The sequence below is a fragment of the Aythya marila genome, assembly GCF_965140915.1.
Source record: "Aythya marila genome assembly, chromosome: 5".
In the NCBI taxonomy this organism is placed as follows: Eukaryota; Metazoa; Chordata; class Aves; order Anseriformes; family Anatidae; genus Aythya; species Aythya marila.
In genome coordinates, this window is record NC_139046.1 from 8,625,152 (window position 1) to 8,641,312 (window position 16,161).

Here is a 16,161-nt window from a genome sequence, read left to right on the forward strand (position 1 = left end):
TCATTCCTGTATTAAAAGCTAACAATGTTTGAAAAGTGAGGAAGAGTTTTCCTGAACGGAAGAAAAATGTGTGTAGATATTTAATAACAGAATATTGAAAGGATTTAAATTATTATTCATTGATAGATCTTAAAGCTGTAAGTGAAGAACAGTTCTCCAGTCTCATCTTCTGAACAGCACAGACCAAAAAAAAATTTATTTTTTTTTTAAATAAGGTTGAGGGCCCACAATTTTTGCCATTGGAGAACTCTCAGGAAAAAGATGCCCAATCAGACAATCCTGCCAGTTCTCAAGAAATGTATTTTTAGAAAGCCAGAAAAGACTGATACCAGTCTCTTCCCTTTTGAACACAAGATTTATTTTGAAACTAGTTTTCACTTTAGCTCTCTCCTATTTTCTGTTTTGCTCCATGAAATCTGGTTATGAATACGGTTAGCATTCCAAGGAACTTTTCACAATTTTATTTTTTTGTTGTATTTTAATCCAAGACTTCTGCATACACCTAAAAAATGGTGGGCCTATGGTATACTTAGAAATACTCAGATAGTATACTTAGAGGTATACCCATACTAGGGTCTGGATTGCTGTTTATTTTACCAAATTTACTTTTTTTTTTTTTTTTTTTTTTACTTTTAAAAAATAATGTCCCATAACTATACCTTCTTACTCTGTTCAATTTCAAAGATTGTTTGTTTTTGGAAATAAGATCCCTAAAAGTTTACTTAAGGCATAACATTTACAGAGTATCATTGAAATATTTTCAGTCTTTCACAATATAAGGTTGTTTGTTTGTTTTCCCACAACTGGTACAGCCTTCTTTCTATAAAGAGAACGTTTCAGTACCTATGCTTCTCATTTAAACTTCTAGAAACTTTGTTCCTTGGGTACTTTTTCACTCTCATTTAAAATCAGAAGAAAAAGGCATCTCTGTCTAGCTCTGCTGTTTAAAACTCTTAAATTGGTTTAGTTTTTCTCTTTAAAATCCTAAGCAAATGCCAAAAGTCTGGGGTATTTACTTTCCACAAGCACAGAGTACAGTAACTAGTTCATCAAAATTAAGTATTTCACAGCTGAGAGCTCACAACTAAGACTGAAAATAACGAAATTCATAGCTTAAAACATACTAAGATACAGAAGCTCTGTTTCCTCCCTGTACCATTTTCACAGAATAAACACCTGCTACTACTTAATACAACCATGTATTTCAAGAGTTGGTGAGCAGCGATTGTTAGCACACTTGGCTTGATGCCCAGGAAGGCAACAAGGAAATGACAAAAGGAAATGAACAGTGAGTATTTGTGCAAAACATATCAGAGGGTTTTCCGTCACCACTCATTTCTGAGGATAAGAATAGAAGGCAAGGCTAGTCTCTACTATGCAGTATGCCTGAAAATGAGAGGCCTGTCTCCCTGGGCATGCTTTGTTGTCGCTTAAGAGAAACAGAGCATAATTTTGTCTTTGTGAATAACCCCAAATGGACAGATTGTGTCCCAGCTCCGATGAGGGCAGCCAGGACTCCGCAAACTTGAAGCTGAATTGATTTACTTTGTAATTTCAGATCTGTGAGTCTTTTTCCTTGAACTCAGACTGAAGACAGGAGTCAGTCAGAGGTCTCTCAACTGTCTTGTGCAGCCAGTGTTTATCAAGGTACTCAGGTAGTTAAAAAAAAAAAAAAAATATCTGTCCAAAAGAAAAAGTGGAGCTCACCACTTTTAAAATCCTCAGTAGTTTTTGCTTCACTGAATCATAAATGACTAAAAACCCTTTTTTCATTATCTTAGGGCTCTAAGACTTGCTACTACGAAAGACATTATGTACTTGCCCTTCCCCTGGAGTAATGGTGCAAAAAATTCTTTGATACATTCATCCAATGCTAGGGAAAGCAAAGGCAAACTTTAAAGTCTAAAAAAAAAAAAAAGGGGGGGGGGGCCTCTGAGGTACTGTGCACCAACTGCTGGTAATACATGCTACAAACTGCCACTTCAAGCCCCTCTGCAGGGCCCTGCTTGTCTGAAAGAATAAGAGGGATTTTATTCTTATAATTGATTTCAGGTGTTTATTTCCAATCATCAATTACTAGCAATTTACAATTTTGTGAGTTTCTTACTACAGTCTATTTAACACTCCTTCAAGTGTTCTGAAAGACTTAAAAAGACTTAAAAGGGAAATTTGAAAACAAATTCAAATCCAGTGTTAAGTGAAAAAGTTAACCCTGCTCTTGTATCCACAAGCCCTGCAAAACTTCTGAGAAGGAAACTGCTGAGCCACTTACATTCAAACAGCACTTTTCCAAATGGTCTCTTACCATTCACCAAGTAACTGATACACAGTTCATGTTATGGTAATAGCAATGAGATATCATAAACATTATTTAAGTTCAGTAAATTATAACAGTTATAACTTCACTGCTGAACAGTTTGCTAGATTAGGAGTTGGAATCTGCCAGTTTCTTAATTCTAAGAATATATGAGGCATATCATTAATTAACTTTGTTCTGGAATATCAAAGTTTGTTCCATGCTTTCAATACATAGAGTATCTGTCGTAGTGCTTTAGCATTCTGTTCAAAAAGCCATCAGGCTTAGCAACTTCCTTAAAATAAGAAGTTGTGCAAAGTTCCCATATTCAGAATGGCCAGAACAGTAAATAAACGAGTAACTTGCATAAAAGGTATTATCAATGAATAAATAAAGCTGCTAATGGACAAGGACAAATGAATTATATGAATGTCAGCAAAGTGCAGGAAGGTGGGCAACAGTTGATAATTACTGTGAAATTGTAAAAGGCTTACAGCCACAGCTTACAGTGCTGTGCAGTACAAGTCCTGAACTACACTGCTGTTAAGCTTTAACAAGCATGATTATGGATGGTGCAAGTGTTTGGTAGCTGAACGAATCCAAAAGTCTGGTTACAATCAGCCTCAGAGGTATGATTTATTTCAGTTAGAAACCAACACCAGCTCAAAACACCATGAATCCAGTCACGCCACTGATACTACCCGTATTACCGCAGCAGGCTCTATCAGACATAGAAGTTCTATCTTCCTAAACCCCAACAAAAGCCACAGGATGTAGAAGGCTCACTTTTCGTTGTGCTAAGCAGTGGCAAAGTACAAGATCTCAGCTGATCCTGACTGGACCAAATAGAAGAGATGGTAACAAGGCACACTTCACAACACACGTGAGGTGTGTTTAGATTTTGGCAGGGTAAACAGGTTTATTATCAAAAAGGCATTCAGGCCTGAAAGATCAGTAGTTCAGAACAGTAGTCCACCAGACAATTCTTAAAGTGTGATTGCAGCTGGACTTACTGTAGGAGACATGATTCAGCAGCAAAACTCAGCAGGACAAAATTACAGCTTTGACTTCACAACTAGATAGGATAAATACTTTCTAATAACGTGGCTTTAGGTACCTGTCACTTTCCTGAAAAACACATGTAGTCTTTAGTACCAAGCCAGTAAGAAAATGAAGGTGAACTGCATTCAGTTCAAACAGAACGAAAAAAATAATTAAAAAGTGCACTTGGTTCAACAAATATCATTATTGAAAAATTTCATTTTTAGGTTTTGGGTAGTGAAAATGTGCTTCTTTCTTGGGATTGTTATATATTGCTTGTTTCCATTTGATGATGTGGTTTTCAAAAAAAGGTTGCAGGTGAAAAGGTCATGTCTGGAATCTGGTGATACAGAAAGCTGAATGAAAAAATAAAAACGTTAATTTTTTCCATACTACAGTAAGTTCATCACTTAGCATGTTTCCATTTATTTTTAAGACAGACTTCATAAAATCAGCATAAAAAAAGGACATAACCAGGAAGATAAATGGAAAAGATCCCATCATATGATTTAACTTGCTTCCAAATTAGGGTGTCAACATACATTTTCTAACGAGTTTTGGTTTGAGATATGAAGCTTCAGAGCTTGTTCTTTCCCTTCAGAGGCTACTCCAGAATAAATTTATCTATTTACCTTAACTTTGTATCATGATTCTTTCTACTTTTACTCCTCCTTAATTCACTTTGAATCACTTCTTCCAAAGCTCCAAGTATGTGTCAGCTAGTATGATCCAAGCAGAACTGAATTAGGAAGGAATATGTTCAATAGTCTCTCTTGATTTTCTTTCTGAGTTCTCCAACCTATCATCTCTTAAGTACAAGGTTCCCAGAACAGTATACTTTAGTGTCCAATACAGTAAATAGTAATAAACATTGCAAATACAATAAACATTGCAATGAAAACGTACTTCAAACTACATGACCCCACAGCAGCAACACTTGCTCAAGTTTATTCTCCACTGAAGAAGGGAACTTGTACTAGAATATTGATCCTAAATCAATCTTTTAGTAAAAAGAAAGAATTCTCTTTGTGTTTGGTAACATAGCTTAAAAATATTAATGTTCTAAGGCCTTGTAACTGTAACATCAATTCTACCTTCCTCTTAGGTAGTTCCTGTCTTCTATAGAGAACAAACCAAATGTGAATCATTCTGAACATCTGAAACGCGAACTTGAATGAAATTTCTTCTTTTACCAATTTTGCTTCTGATGTCTCCCTTACTGTATTTTTGAAGAGTGAGTTGCAGTGATCATTCTCAGTGATCGACATCAGGACCTCAGTGATCCTTTAACCTGACAGTTTTCCTTTGTCATCAGAGCATCCTGCCTCTTTTACATATTGCTGCTCTCTCTCAACCGGTAAACAGCTTGACCAATCCAGGCTGCTGTCCTGGTTTCAGTTAGGCCAGAGTTAATTTTCTTCCTAGTAGCTGGTAGGGTGCTATGTTTTGGCTTAGGATGAGAAGAATGCTGATAACACGCTAATGTTTTAATTGTCGCAGAGCAGTGCTTACACCAAGCCAAGGACATTTCAGCTTCTCACTTTCTCCTGCCAGCAGGCAGGCTGGGGGTGCAGCAAGAGCTGGGAGGGGACAGACCCAGAACAGCTGACCCAAACATGTAAAATACACTGTATGCTTTTCCAAAGTACTTACTTTTAGAGCAATTCTTACCTTGGTCTGGATCAGTGCTTTGCAGTTATTAATACTGAATCCATCAAATCCAGAGTCCTCGTTATCTTTAACATTTGATTCCTCAAAAATATCATCCTGGCTCTTTGAAGAGTCCTAATAAAGCAAAAGTTAAATTTCCTTTACTAATGACTATAAGCAAAGCCAGACATAGGTTAGGCATATAACCTAAAGAGAAGTTTTCCCTCAAATAACAAACACTAAATTTTACGTCCTAAAGCTGTATTTAGATTTATCATGTGCTCCTTTGCATTAAAAAAAAAATCCTATGTCAAAACAAGTTCTACAAATGTGAATCAAATTGTGACTTAAAATTAAAAAAGACAATTTCAAAATAGATTTACAAATAAAATTCAGAAATTCAGCTGAACTAGGAAATTCCTGAGAAATCAGTGTTAAAAGCAATACAATTTTCCAGTAACAGAAAAAGAAGTAATGACACCAGTTTAAGCTGCTTGTGCAAGGGACAGAAGAGGAGATTACTACATTGGAGAAATGTCTCCCATTCTCTCCTGTTGGATAACATTTCTATAAAAATGACTGTCAAGTGCAGTATAAGTTCTATACCTTCAGCACTGTGACTCTGTTTGTATATAACTTGCATGAAAGGTCAAATATGTCCATAAAATGAAAACTGCACACAGCAACCCCACCACAGCAATCAAATTATCGATTGGAACAGTTACTTCTGAGAAGCACAAGCAACTGCTTCATGCCACCTAAATAACCAGGTTGAATACTCAAGCATCCCTGATGACTTCATCTTCTCAAAACAAGAGATTAAACAGAGACATTTCTTTTACAGATTTTCAATACTGTTTGTTGTTCTCAATTCAATTTAAAATACATTTCTCTCCTCAAGCCTTGCAAAAGTAGACAGTAATCTAAGGAAAAGGGAAGTGGAACACACTTTCAGTTCATATACAGTAAAAACTTAATGTTTTTACTGCAGTAATTACTTTAACAGCCTCACTGATTCAGATCCAATTTTCACTTAATAGAAAGATATTAGACTACCATTTTCCTCATACTCTGAGTAAAAAAGAAAACTATTTAACCATACACACATCTGAAACCTAATTCTACATTTTATTCCTAAAGTTGACTGTACCATCTAATGCAACAGGCTGCTACATAATGAAGACCTCAATGTAAAGAGGATCAAAATTTGATCCCAGCACAATTTCACACATACTTACATATAAGGATGGGAAAACATCAGGCTATCATTTTGAAAGGTTCTCTTTAAGCTTATGACTAATCATGATCTATTTCCTCATTCATCTGCTTGTATACCTTATACAAAATTGATTTGTAATCAAAGGTCTATACTAGTATACTAGGAAACCTTTGTTCAATTACCGTTTGATTTGCATCTATTCCAAGAACACTCAAGAGGTTTTCTTGGCAATGAGATTTACTCCAGGGATGTCTTAATCTGGAGGTATTATCTAAGTCTCTAAGAGTTCTCCATATGTTTCCAGAATCAATGCTAGGAGAGAAAACACAGTTTGAGGTTACAAGGTGTACAAAGTTTCCAGTAGAAACATGTATAATTTTTTTAGTAATTTTCACTACAGAGAACTGTATACTAGCTTCCCTCGATCTAAAAAGCAATTTGTCTTAAAACAACTTTTACATTCGTCCAAAGTATCAACTGAATGCACTAATAAAATTGCATGACAATTAATGGAAACAGTCAGTCACCATAACTGTATGTTTGGGCTTCTCAGACAAGAAGTGCACTAGAAGCATACTTCAGAGTTGTTACATGCCCGCAACACACATTAATTAATCACTTCTGTGATATGTGGGTACAGAGTTCAGCCCTATTAATTTTGTACACTGCTTTATCTGTCTCTCAGACCTTTCTCCTCTGTATCAGCAATATGGTGTCCCAGCAGCCTGCTACAGGTCAACTTGCTGGTATCTGGTCTGGATGTGGACGTACTACACGATAGAGAATCGAAGCCAAAGGCACACACTGCTGAAATGGTGGGAATTAGACAGTTCCCTCTATGTACTACTTCAGGATCTTACATTGTATTAATCCTGTATAAATCCAAATGCTTTTATGTAGTGCAGCATAAAAGTATTGCTGATCTTGTGTAGTTACTCATCACAGTATATCGAGGCTTTTTCATCTTTAGTTGGTACTCTGCTATAATACTGCAGTCCTTTTAAATATATATTAAATATGTATTTCTTATATTTCTCTACAAGTTTGAGGCTGAATAAGATCTAATGCATACGCAAGGAACTTGCTGAAGGGATGCCCACAGTAAATGTTTTAATTACATTTCTTGCAATTCTTATGACATTTCCAAAGCATGACAAAACTTTCTAGATACAAAGCCTCAAATGTATGCAAGAATAACTACAAAACTGTTTAGTAATTGCAGTTCTCTTCAGAAGCTGTTGATCCTTCAAAAACATGTAATAAATCCAAAACCATTCCAGCTGTCTTAAATGTAAGCTAAGTGATACTAATTGCTATTAACACAACCCCAGGAAAGAAGCCAGATGCACCACAGATTCTGAAGCAAATCTAGTTTAACATGAAGAGCAATCACCACCTGGCGAAAGGGGGAAGGGAGGAAAAAAAAAAATGAGGGTGAGTTGTCAGGAGAAGCAGCAGCAATGCTCCTGCTTCAGATGACGAGGAATTAAGTCAGATGTGTTATGAAGAAAGGAGAAGCAAACAGGAAGAACAGGCTGCTTGTTGGGTGTTCTGGCATTCCAGAAGCTTAGTCATACGAAGTCACACCAACAGCAGGAAAAACTCTAAACAGAAATTTGTACTTTTGTTATATTCCCTTCCTTGCTTTCCCATAGCTAAAACAATCCATTTCCTTTAACAACACAATACATAAAGGGTAAGATCTGTATTCTGAAAAAGCATAGTGGTTTAGTTTATAAGTTTGTTATAAAGTACCACAAATTTTTAAATTATGAAATGCAATTAAGTGCTGAGGAAGTGTTTTGTTTGTTTGTTTTGAGGGGGGGGAGGGCAGTGACTATTGATCTAAACTCATTACCAAAGTTGATTCTTCATAAGCTCAGGAATCCCAACATCTTCATTATTTGTATGAAGTACTTGATCTAAGCTTCTTATGTTCTCTCTGGACTGCGATACAAAGACTTCTGGAAAGCCCAACTTAAATATATCCTCATAGCTGTGGTTTGCCTAGAAAAAACAGACTTATTACATATATTATACAGGCCAGCCCCGCAGTTCATGAAGGACCTGGTCCAAAGACTACAATGTTTCCATAGATTTTATTATTAACTGTATTTAAATTTAGTATTAATATTAATGGAGCAGAGGGAGTGATTCCATCGTTCAGCATTTTGAGTATTTACCTAGAATTAGAGCAGGAGAAGCAAGAGCCCAGGAGTTTCTGATTAACCTTGCTCTCTTAACTTTACAACTACAAAGTCACACATTGCTTTGCCTACTAGCAGTCAAGACTCCTTCTCCTCAAGGAAATTCAGTCCAGGTCAAAACCAATTAAAGCTCATTTTGCCAACAGCATTTCTAACGCAGCTAATGCAGCCAAAGGTAACATAACTACTAAATGTTACGGTTACAAATCAATACTTGCACTGTCCAAATCCACCAAAGCTGGGGTCAGCATGTCTCTATATACTCGTGTTTGTACCAAACTTTTTCCATCCTATATTAAAAAGCTTGGTCAGATTTACATACTTGTTCCTCCTCTAGCAGCAGTATGGAGGAGGTGTGGAGGTGTGAACATAGCCAGGTGAGTGATCCAGACTCATGAGAACAGGCCTAGTGGAAGTAACAAGGTGATCTGAAGACCAGAAAATGTGCATACAAAGATAAATGCACATCATTTACACCTTATCCTAAAGGGATGTTCTTCTGCCATCTGGTCCAGAAGCTTTTTCCTTTTATTCCTTCAAAGAAGGAATAGCTGCAGTTTTCTAAATCAGAGCAGCTAATTGACTTCAACACCCCGCAGGAGGACTGCAAGCCAGGAGCAGCGATGTTGTGTGAAAACTAGAGAATGAAACCAGACAGCTCACTTTCACTGCCTACCAATCATCAATTTAATCTGAAAAAAAATACATAAATGTGGATACTTCACAGTTTGACAGGTTCCTTCAATTGGAATTCAAACGACTGAAATAAATTTAGATTATTTCCACAGTTTCTTCATACTAAATTCAGGCAAATACAGTGAATATTTAAAGTATTAAGAGCAGGCATAATCAACTAGAGGTAGAGGGCTTCTGTACTTCTGAGTATGCTTCCAGAAATACAATTTGTGCCCACGCTGAAGTACAGACCTTACTAAACTGCTCTTCATGATGGGTGACCGTGGGAACATTCAAAGACTCCTGGATAAAATCCATTGAATCTTGCACTAAGTATCATAATACTTTGATTTATACATCACTTTAGTTAATTTATAATAATATATGGAGGAAAAACATGTTTGAAAGGCAAAATTCTATGAAAATATACTTCTTAAAGAGCAAATAGAGGAAAGCACAGGCCTGCCTGGTATTTGTATCAGAGTAACATCAGCAGCTGTAAGAAGAAATTACAAACAAGTCACTAGATTACAGTTTAGTCAAGCCAGATGAAGTGCTCAATATAATACAGAAAATCTTGCAATTTTACTGTATAATTTTATCTTGGAGATTTGTACTGATTATAAGAATATGAATGCACTAATTTCAGATCTGTGCTTTCTGAATAAATCCTCTATATCCTATTATACCAGAATACTCTAGGGCTTAAGCGAGTGCACTAGTCCCACTCACAATGGCCACTATTTAATTAACATGAAAAACCCTTAAAGTTGCTCAATCATGTAGACAAAGTATCCTGTTACTGCAAAGAAATCCATGACTGTTTTCATTTTAAAATACAGAACTCTGCTGCAGCCTGTTATAATTTAATTAATTGAAGCATTAGATAATGAGGGGCAGACTTCTGACAATCTCTACAAGTCCCTTCTAACCTCCCTAGGTGCTTCTCCATTGACCATAGAGAAGACAGCCCCAACCTGACAAGTTTATGATCTCAAAATAACAATACAAAAAGCTCACGAATGAAGGACAAGTTATATGTATGTTCTACATCCAAAGATATCAACTGCTCTACAGCTGCTTCTCAACCCTGAAAAAAATGAAAGAAAATAAATGTAAACATATTAACCCTCCATAGCGTTTCAGCTCATACCAGGTATTTCCTTTTGACTCTGATAAATGCAAAAATAAAGGAAAGGGTTTGGTACAATTAAGATGCACAGCTTTTAGAAAGAAACTGTTATATTCTGTTTCTGCTCCAGTCCTTACGCACCCTCTTTTTTCAGCATAAGGCTTCTTATCTGAATTTCCAGCACAACAAACAATTTATCTTGTTTGTGCATACCAGCAGCTCATCACCAGGTACATTGCGATCTCCATTCTACCACTGCTAGACAGCTTACCCCACGTGCACTGTTGTGCTTTCCCAAGTAAGACGTCTGTAATAAGTTCCCAGCCAAGGACAAGAAAACCTGTCTCCCAAAAACTCTCAGTTCCTGCACATATCAGAACTCATTTAGCAGACTATAAGCAGTAAATTATTACTGCTGTTGACTAACTCTGTGAAAGTTGTAGTTGAACACCCTCCCTTCATTTTACAAGTGTTTTAAATCAGCATGAAAAAAATGAAGGCTTTTCATTTTGTTTTGTACTTGCACGTTCTTATTTAGCCTTTGTTAGTTTGCTTCACTTTGTCTGGTACACAGTAAAACACCTTAATTGCAACAAGGTATAACCCTTAAAATAATTAAAAAGAAAAAAGCTTCAGTTTAAAAGGACACATTGTTTAACTTAGTATTTACTCAGATTTTAGTTATAACATTGTATAAGAGACTGTGACACCCTATGCCAGAAAATGAATGGTATTAAATTATTTTTATCCATTTTCCATTAACTTCCACCCACAACCAATCAAAAATTCCAGAAAGACTGTTGGATTATTAAAGAAGTGTATTAAATAACAGAAATTAATGTTTTATTCAAATTCTAACTCAAATTTCTGTTGGTTTATTTGAATAAGCTTGCAGGAAATTCAGAGAACTTTTGTCCACCCTATTTTTGCTACCCGCCTTCCCAATTCTTTATTTCCTATGTTCATTTTGTCCAGCTTTTAAATTGCACATGCTTCAGGGCAAGGTTCATCATTGTATTTTAAGGGTTTATGTATTCCTAGTCTCCAGAAGCAAAGCAACACATTACATTCTTTAAAGCTCTCTACCAGGATAACTTAAGTATTTGTCAAACACTGTGAAGAAGTTGCTTTTGTTCCACTTGAGTTAACTGCAAAGTAGCTTGACAGTTTCTCTCCCTGTACAGCATTATCCTCCATAGAGCAGACATTCAGATACAGATCTTAAGATGTAGGAAGCAGTAACGCAAACATTTCTGGTCTTTGGTTTACTATTAACACCTACCTCATTTAAAGAGCTCGAAACGTCCTGTATCCCACTGTGTAGAGATGGCTCAGAACACAAGTGACCAGCAGAAGTACTGCAATGTCCTCCATTCCAGTCTGTATCGCCTTCAGAAGTTTTTGTAGATTTCACTGAAATTTCAGGATTATGGTCGAATCTCTCTGATTTGCCTAAGGACTCCCTGAAGCCTTCAAAATCACCCCAGGAACCTCTGGGTTCTGAGGTACAATAACTGCTCTCAGAATCCCCCTCACTTCTTCTGCTGCTATTCACTACAGGGAGACTTTGCTGCATTACCCCAGGGTTACTAATTTCTTCATCATTTGTCCTCTCATTCATGTTATAGTCCCTCCCGTCGAGAGACATACCACCTGCTTCAACTGCTAGATCTCTCGCAGACATGCAGGGTGATGTGTCTGTAGTACTACAACTTTCTACTAGTGGCAGGTTCTGCATCTTTGTTTAAAAGGAACAACCCACATTTAGACATCACTTGTTGAAATCTGTACTGAAAAACAACCAAACACTAGTTAACTTCAGTTGTATTAGAAATTTGAATATTTCCAAAACATAACCAAATTCTTCATTTCATCCCCAAAGAGTAATAACATTGCTAAATCAAAACAGGATGTCCTTCAGTCTCTCCTCCAGAAATCCACACGTGTATGTTATTCAGTCTCACTTTCTGTGTAAGATATTAGCCTGAAATGAAAGAATTGTAAATAAATACTTCTGTGATAAGGGCTGTGTAGGAATGAGAAAAGATAGTCGATAAGGTAGTAGAAAGAATGCTCAAGTTAAAATAAACGTGTTCCAGTATTATGCAACTGAAAAATCACAGCACTGCAGTATACATTTCAAGTAATTTTGCCCACATCACAAGAAAACCGTGAAATTAATAACAACATTTGGAAAATATTTAACAGAAGTTGTTGGATCTTAACTGAGTACTTACTGCATACACACAGCAGACAAGAAGAAATACTTACAGCCAATATCCAACGTTATAACAGTTTCACCCACCTCAGACTGCTTGCAGACAGGGCTCTTTTTGTTTGCCTGGGCTTTCGCAGTCCGAAAGATTACCAAAGAGGCAAATGTGACCTGCAGCAACACAGGAACCAGCAGCTTAATGCTGTGAAAAGCAATAGTGCCTCCAACTATTTAAGCAATTAAGAGTGATTTAATAAGATCAATTTGGCATCTGTGAATTACATATGCGACGCTGCCTTTGTCATTTCAGATCCATCTCAACTCCTCAAGCATCCTTCCCACCAAGGGGTTGCTTTTGGCAGGCATGGGGGCGTTCAGAGCGGCAGTAACACCACGTTTTATAGGGACCGGTCACTATGAGACATTCTCAGCAGAGAAACAGAACAAATCTTGATTTTTTCTTTAATGTTTTTTCCCCCTCCGAGCTTACCCCGATGGAGCAACCAGGCACTACCCCCGGCGCACACCCACCTGGGCTGGGGACAGCTCCAAGGGACCGGGGGGGCTCTGGGGAGGCCGGGCCGGGCACCGGGAGCCCCTCACAGCCCCTCACAGCCCCCCAGGACCCTCCAATCTCCCCTGGGGCTCCGTGAGGCCGGCGTTTCACCCCCGAGCAGAGGCACCCCCGGGGCGCCTCCAGCCCCACGAGTGGCTCCGAGGGGCGGCGGCGGAGGGGGGGGAGCTGCCCGCAGCCTCCCTCCGGGCTCCCCCCGGGGGCACACCGAGCCCAGCCCGGCTCCCCCAGCAGCCGAGCTCGCTTCAGCCCCCAGCCCCTGGCCTCCAGGCCCGTGTCGGGCAGGGGGGAGCAGCCTTACCCCGCCGATCCAGCGGCCCGGGCCCAGGAGGGAGGCGGCCGCAGGTCGCTATGGGCGGGACGAGGTGTGCCTGCCTCCCCTGCCCGACCTCCTCCCGGCACATCTGCGCCTTCCCCTTCACCACCTCCTCCTCAGCTTTCTCGGCTGTTGCCCTGGTGAAGTCCCCGCTCCTCCATAGTTCAGTGTCGGGAGGAAACGCTTCGCGCTGAGGGCGCAGAGGAGCTGTGGGTGCCCCATCCCTGGAGGTGCTCAAGGCCAGGCTGGATGGGGCTTTGGGCAGCCTGGGCTGTGGAAGGTGGCCCCGCACATGGCATCTTTAAGGTCCCTTCCAGCCCAAACCACTCTGTGATCCTCTCCCACTTCTCTGGATCAACAGGTCCTTCTCTCATCCACTGTCTGTGCCCAGGGGCCTCTGCTGTTCCCATAGCCTTCACCTTCATCTCCCTGGGTCAGGCCCACCGGCTGTCTGGCAGCCAGAAGTCAACTCCCACCCTCCAGAAAGAGCCAGATCAATTTTAAACTCATGGCATAAAAATAAATAAATAAATAAAAAAGTATTCATATTTTCTAGTTTCTGTAATCTGGCAAGCTAAGGACATGCTGGTTGATGGTGGCGATTCATGCTTGTTCTTAATTTGAGAACAGCTAACGTTCTCACATAATCACAAAATTCCAGGACACAGACTGAACGAAAAAGCAAAAACCAACAACAACAACAAGAAAAAAGCCTCAATCCACCCAGTAATATAACCCCATGATAAAATGCTAGGAACAAGCCAGCTACAGCCTCTCTGGATCTTTTCCTCTCTCCCTCATTTTGCCCTGTGAGGGACTAGGTTGTCCCCTTTCTCCTGTCTTTTCTGAGGCTGGGACTCGACCCCCTGGCTGTGTCAGATAAAGCTGGAAGCTGTGGGTCCCTGGGGACAGGCCACCCCCAAGCCTGAGGGGACTGTCCCTTCTTGTCCATCTCTTGAGAGTGGCAGAAGGGCTGGAGGCAGCGTGCCCGAGGCTGTGCTCCACATCTGCGAGGCAGAGGGAAGAGCACAAAGAACACTCCTCAGCCTCCCCTCAGGGTGTTGGCAGTAACTCCCTGTCCTCGGGGCTGGGTTTAAACTCTGGGCAGTCCCAAGCAACAAAGGACAGTTGTAAAAGCAAGGAAAAAGGTTTTCTGGAGCAAGGCCCAAAATAAAAAGCATTTTCTAGGCATTACAGTACATATGTTTTTCAGCCCAGGCACAGATACGTGCGCTCCCCTCCCACACATCTGACTCTCATTTCAGGCTGTAGTGTTTTATCTGAAGGCGAGAGGCTGACTTTGGGAACAACGCCCAGACACAGAGCCAAAAGAACTTTATTGGCAGGTCTCTGAAAGATTTTGTTTGTTTGTTTTCTTTCTGCTTTGGAGCCATTTCTTACCCTCCATGGCCATCCCGTGGCAGCCCGCAGCTCTGAGGAAACCCGACCAGCTCAGCGAGACTGTGATTCAGCCCCAAAGCTTCTGACTTGTTAGCTTCTTAGGATAGAGTCATCATCCTGCACTGCAGTAAGTTTGCGCTTCAGGGACCTCTGCGGTTCCAGCGGCCCTCTTAAGTTTTGAAGGGAGCTCATTTTTTTTTTTTTTTCAGTGCCAAGATTGTTTTGCACAGCTTTACATTTTCACTCCTCAAAGCAAAAGGCAGCAGACAGACAGTGCAAAGGCTGAGACGCTCCCCTCATACCACGCGTTGCATCCGGAGGGGAAGGGACGCGTGGGTTTTGCAAACCCGAGTCTTCCCTGCCAAATTCAAGCTGCCTTTACAGTTGTGTAAGCAGAGCCGTGGAAGAGCTGGTGAGAGTCAGGAGCTGCCCCACGTCTCAGAAACTCCTCTGTAAGAGCAGGAACACACCTTAAAATTCTACCTGGGAAATCACCAGTTGCTAACTGAGTCCCTACAGGAGAAGCAATGGTGCCCCAGAGGCCACAGGAGCACGGGCTGCACCACCTGCTGGACGCACCTACTACTGCCTCACTCTCGGGCAAAGGCAGCTAAAAACTCACAAAATCACCCCAAGAAATATCTCCTCTGGGTATTTAGGGCAGGTTTTAAAATCAGAGGGAATCAGCGTGAGGTAAAGTGGATTCCACCTGACCCATCTGAATTAGCATCTCTTGACTCAGCCCAGCTGAGAGACAATGCTGTGAGTGCAGCAGCTGCAAATCCATGTTTTAAATGACACCCTCTTCTAGGCCAAAAATTTAAATGGAAAGCAGTATCGCAGCTGGATTAACAGTTTTTTCCCTCTGAGAGTTCTGAACTGGGGACAAAATTCCTGTTATTTGTTTGGTGTGTAAATCTTGTGATTTTGTCTGGCATAAAACAGGGTTTGAGACTTACCCTGTAATTCCTGCTTTAGTTCTGTAATTTCTTTCTGAACTATCATTTCTATTAAAAATGAATAAATAAATAAATAAATAAAGCCAGTCTTTATGTAAAGAATCAGTCTGCAAAAAGCTTCAAGCATGGACTATAAGCTTATATTTATACACTTCAATGTATACAAGTAGTAGAGCAGAACCTCACTACTCACTGATACAAATGACTGATCTAACTGAACACTAACCTGCAGCTTCTATTGCTGCTCCTGCCACCATTCCTCCTGGAAAATTGTTTGAGTTCAGCACATATACTCTAGAATTATTCTTTTTCATTTTGTCTTTTATGGGGAAAAAAAGAAAAAAGAAAAGGGAAAAACAAACCAAAACAAAACCACCTAATTTGCAATAAAGAAGCTCAATAGAATAGCTGAAAAATATTTACCTTCACAGAAAATCAGTACCACACCACTGTAATATGAATTTTCACTCATTTGT

The 16,161-nt window shown here is 39.6% G+C and overlaps 1 protein-coding gene and 1 long non-coding RNA gene across 3 annotated transcripts; one reads left to right on the forward strand and one right to left on the reverse strand.

Moving 5' to 3' along the window:
• The first annotated feature begins 1,266 nt into the window (after window positions 1–1,266).
• On the forward strand, window positions 1,267–14,731 carry LOC309878645. The gene is made up of 3 exons (XR_014317590.1): window positions 1,267–1,288; window positions 10,029–10,244; window positions 14,716–14,731. It is a non-coding gene; the product is annotated as an uncharacterized lncRNA (long non-coding RNA).
• On the reverse strand, window positions 1,949–13,349 carry CLBA1 (clathrin binding box of aftiphilin containing 1). Of its 2 annotated transcripts, none has more exons than XM_082761404.1 (7): window positions 13,311–13,349; window positions 12,526–12,606; window positions 11,503–12,204; window positions 8,065–8,213; window positions 6,389–6,518; window positions 5,009–5,122; window positions 1,949–3,693 (listed from the first exon to the last, which is right to left on the reverse strand). In XM_082761404.1, the coding sequence occupies exons 3-7, from the start codon at window positions 11,956–11,958 to the stop codon at window positions 3,529–3,531; spliced, it is 1,014 nt and encodes a 337-aa protein (XP_082617530.1). In that variant the 5' UTR covers window positions 11,959–12,204; window positions 12,526–12,606; window positions 13,311–13,349; the 3' UTR covers window positions 1,949–3,528. The 2 variants fall into 2 exon arrangements, with proteins under 2 accessions (XP_082617530.1, XP_082617529.1); XM_082761403.1 differs by lacking the exon at window positions 13,311–13,349 and adding an exon at window positions 12,967–13,304.
• Window positions 14,732–16,161: the final 1,430 nt, after the last annotated feature.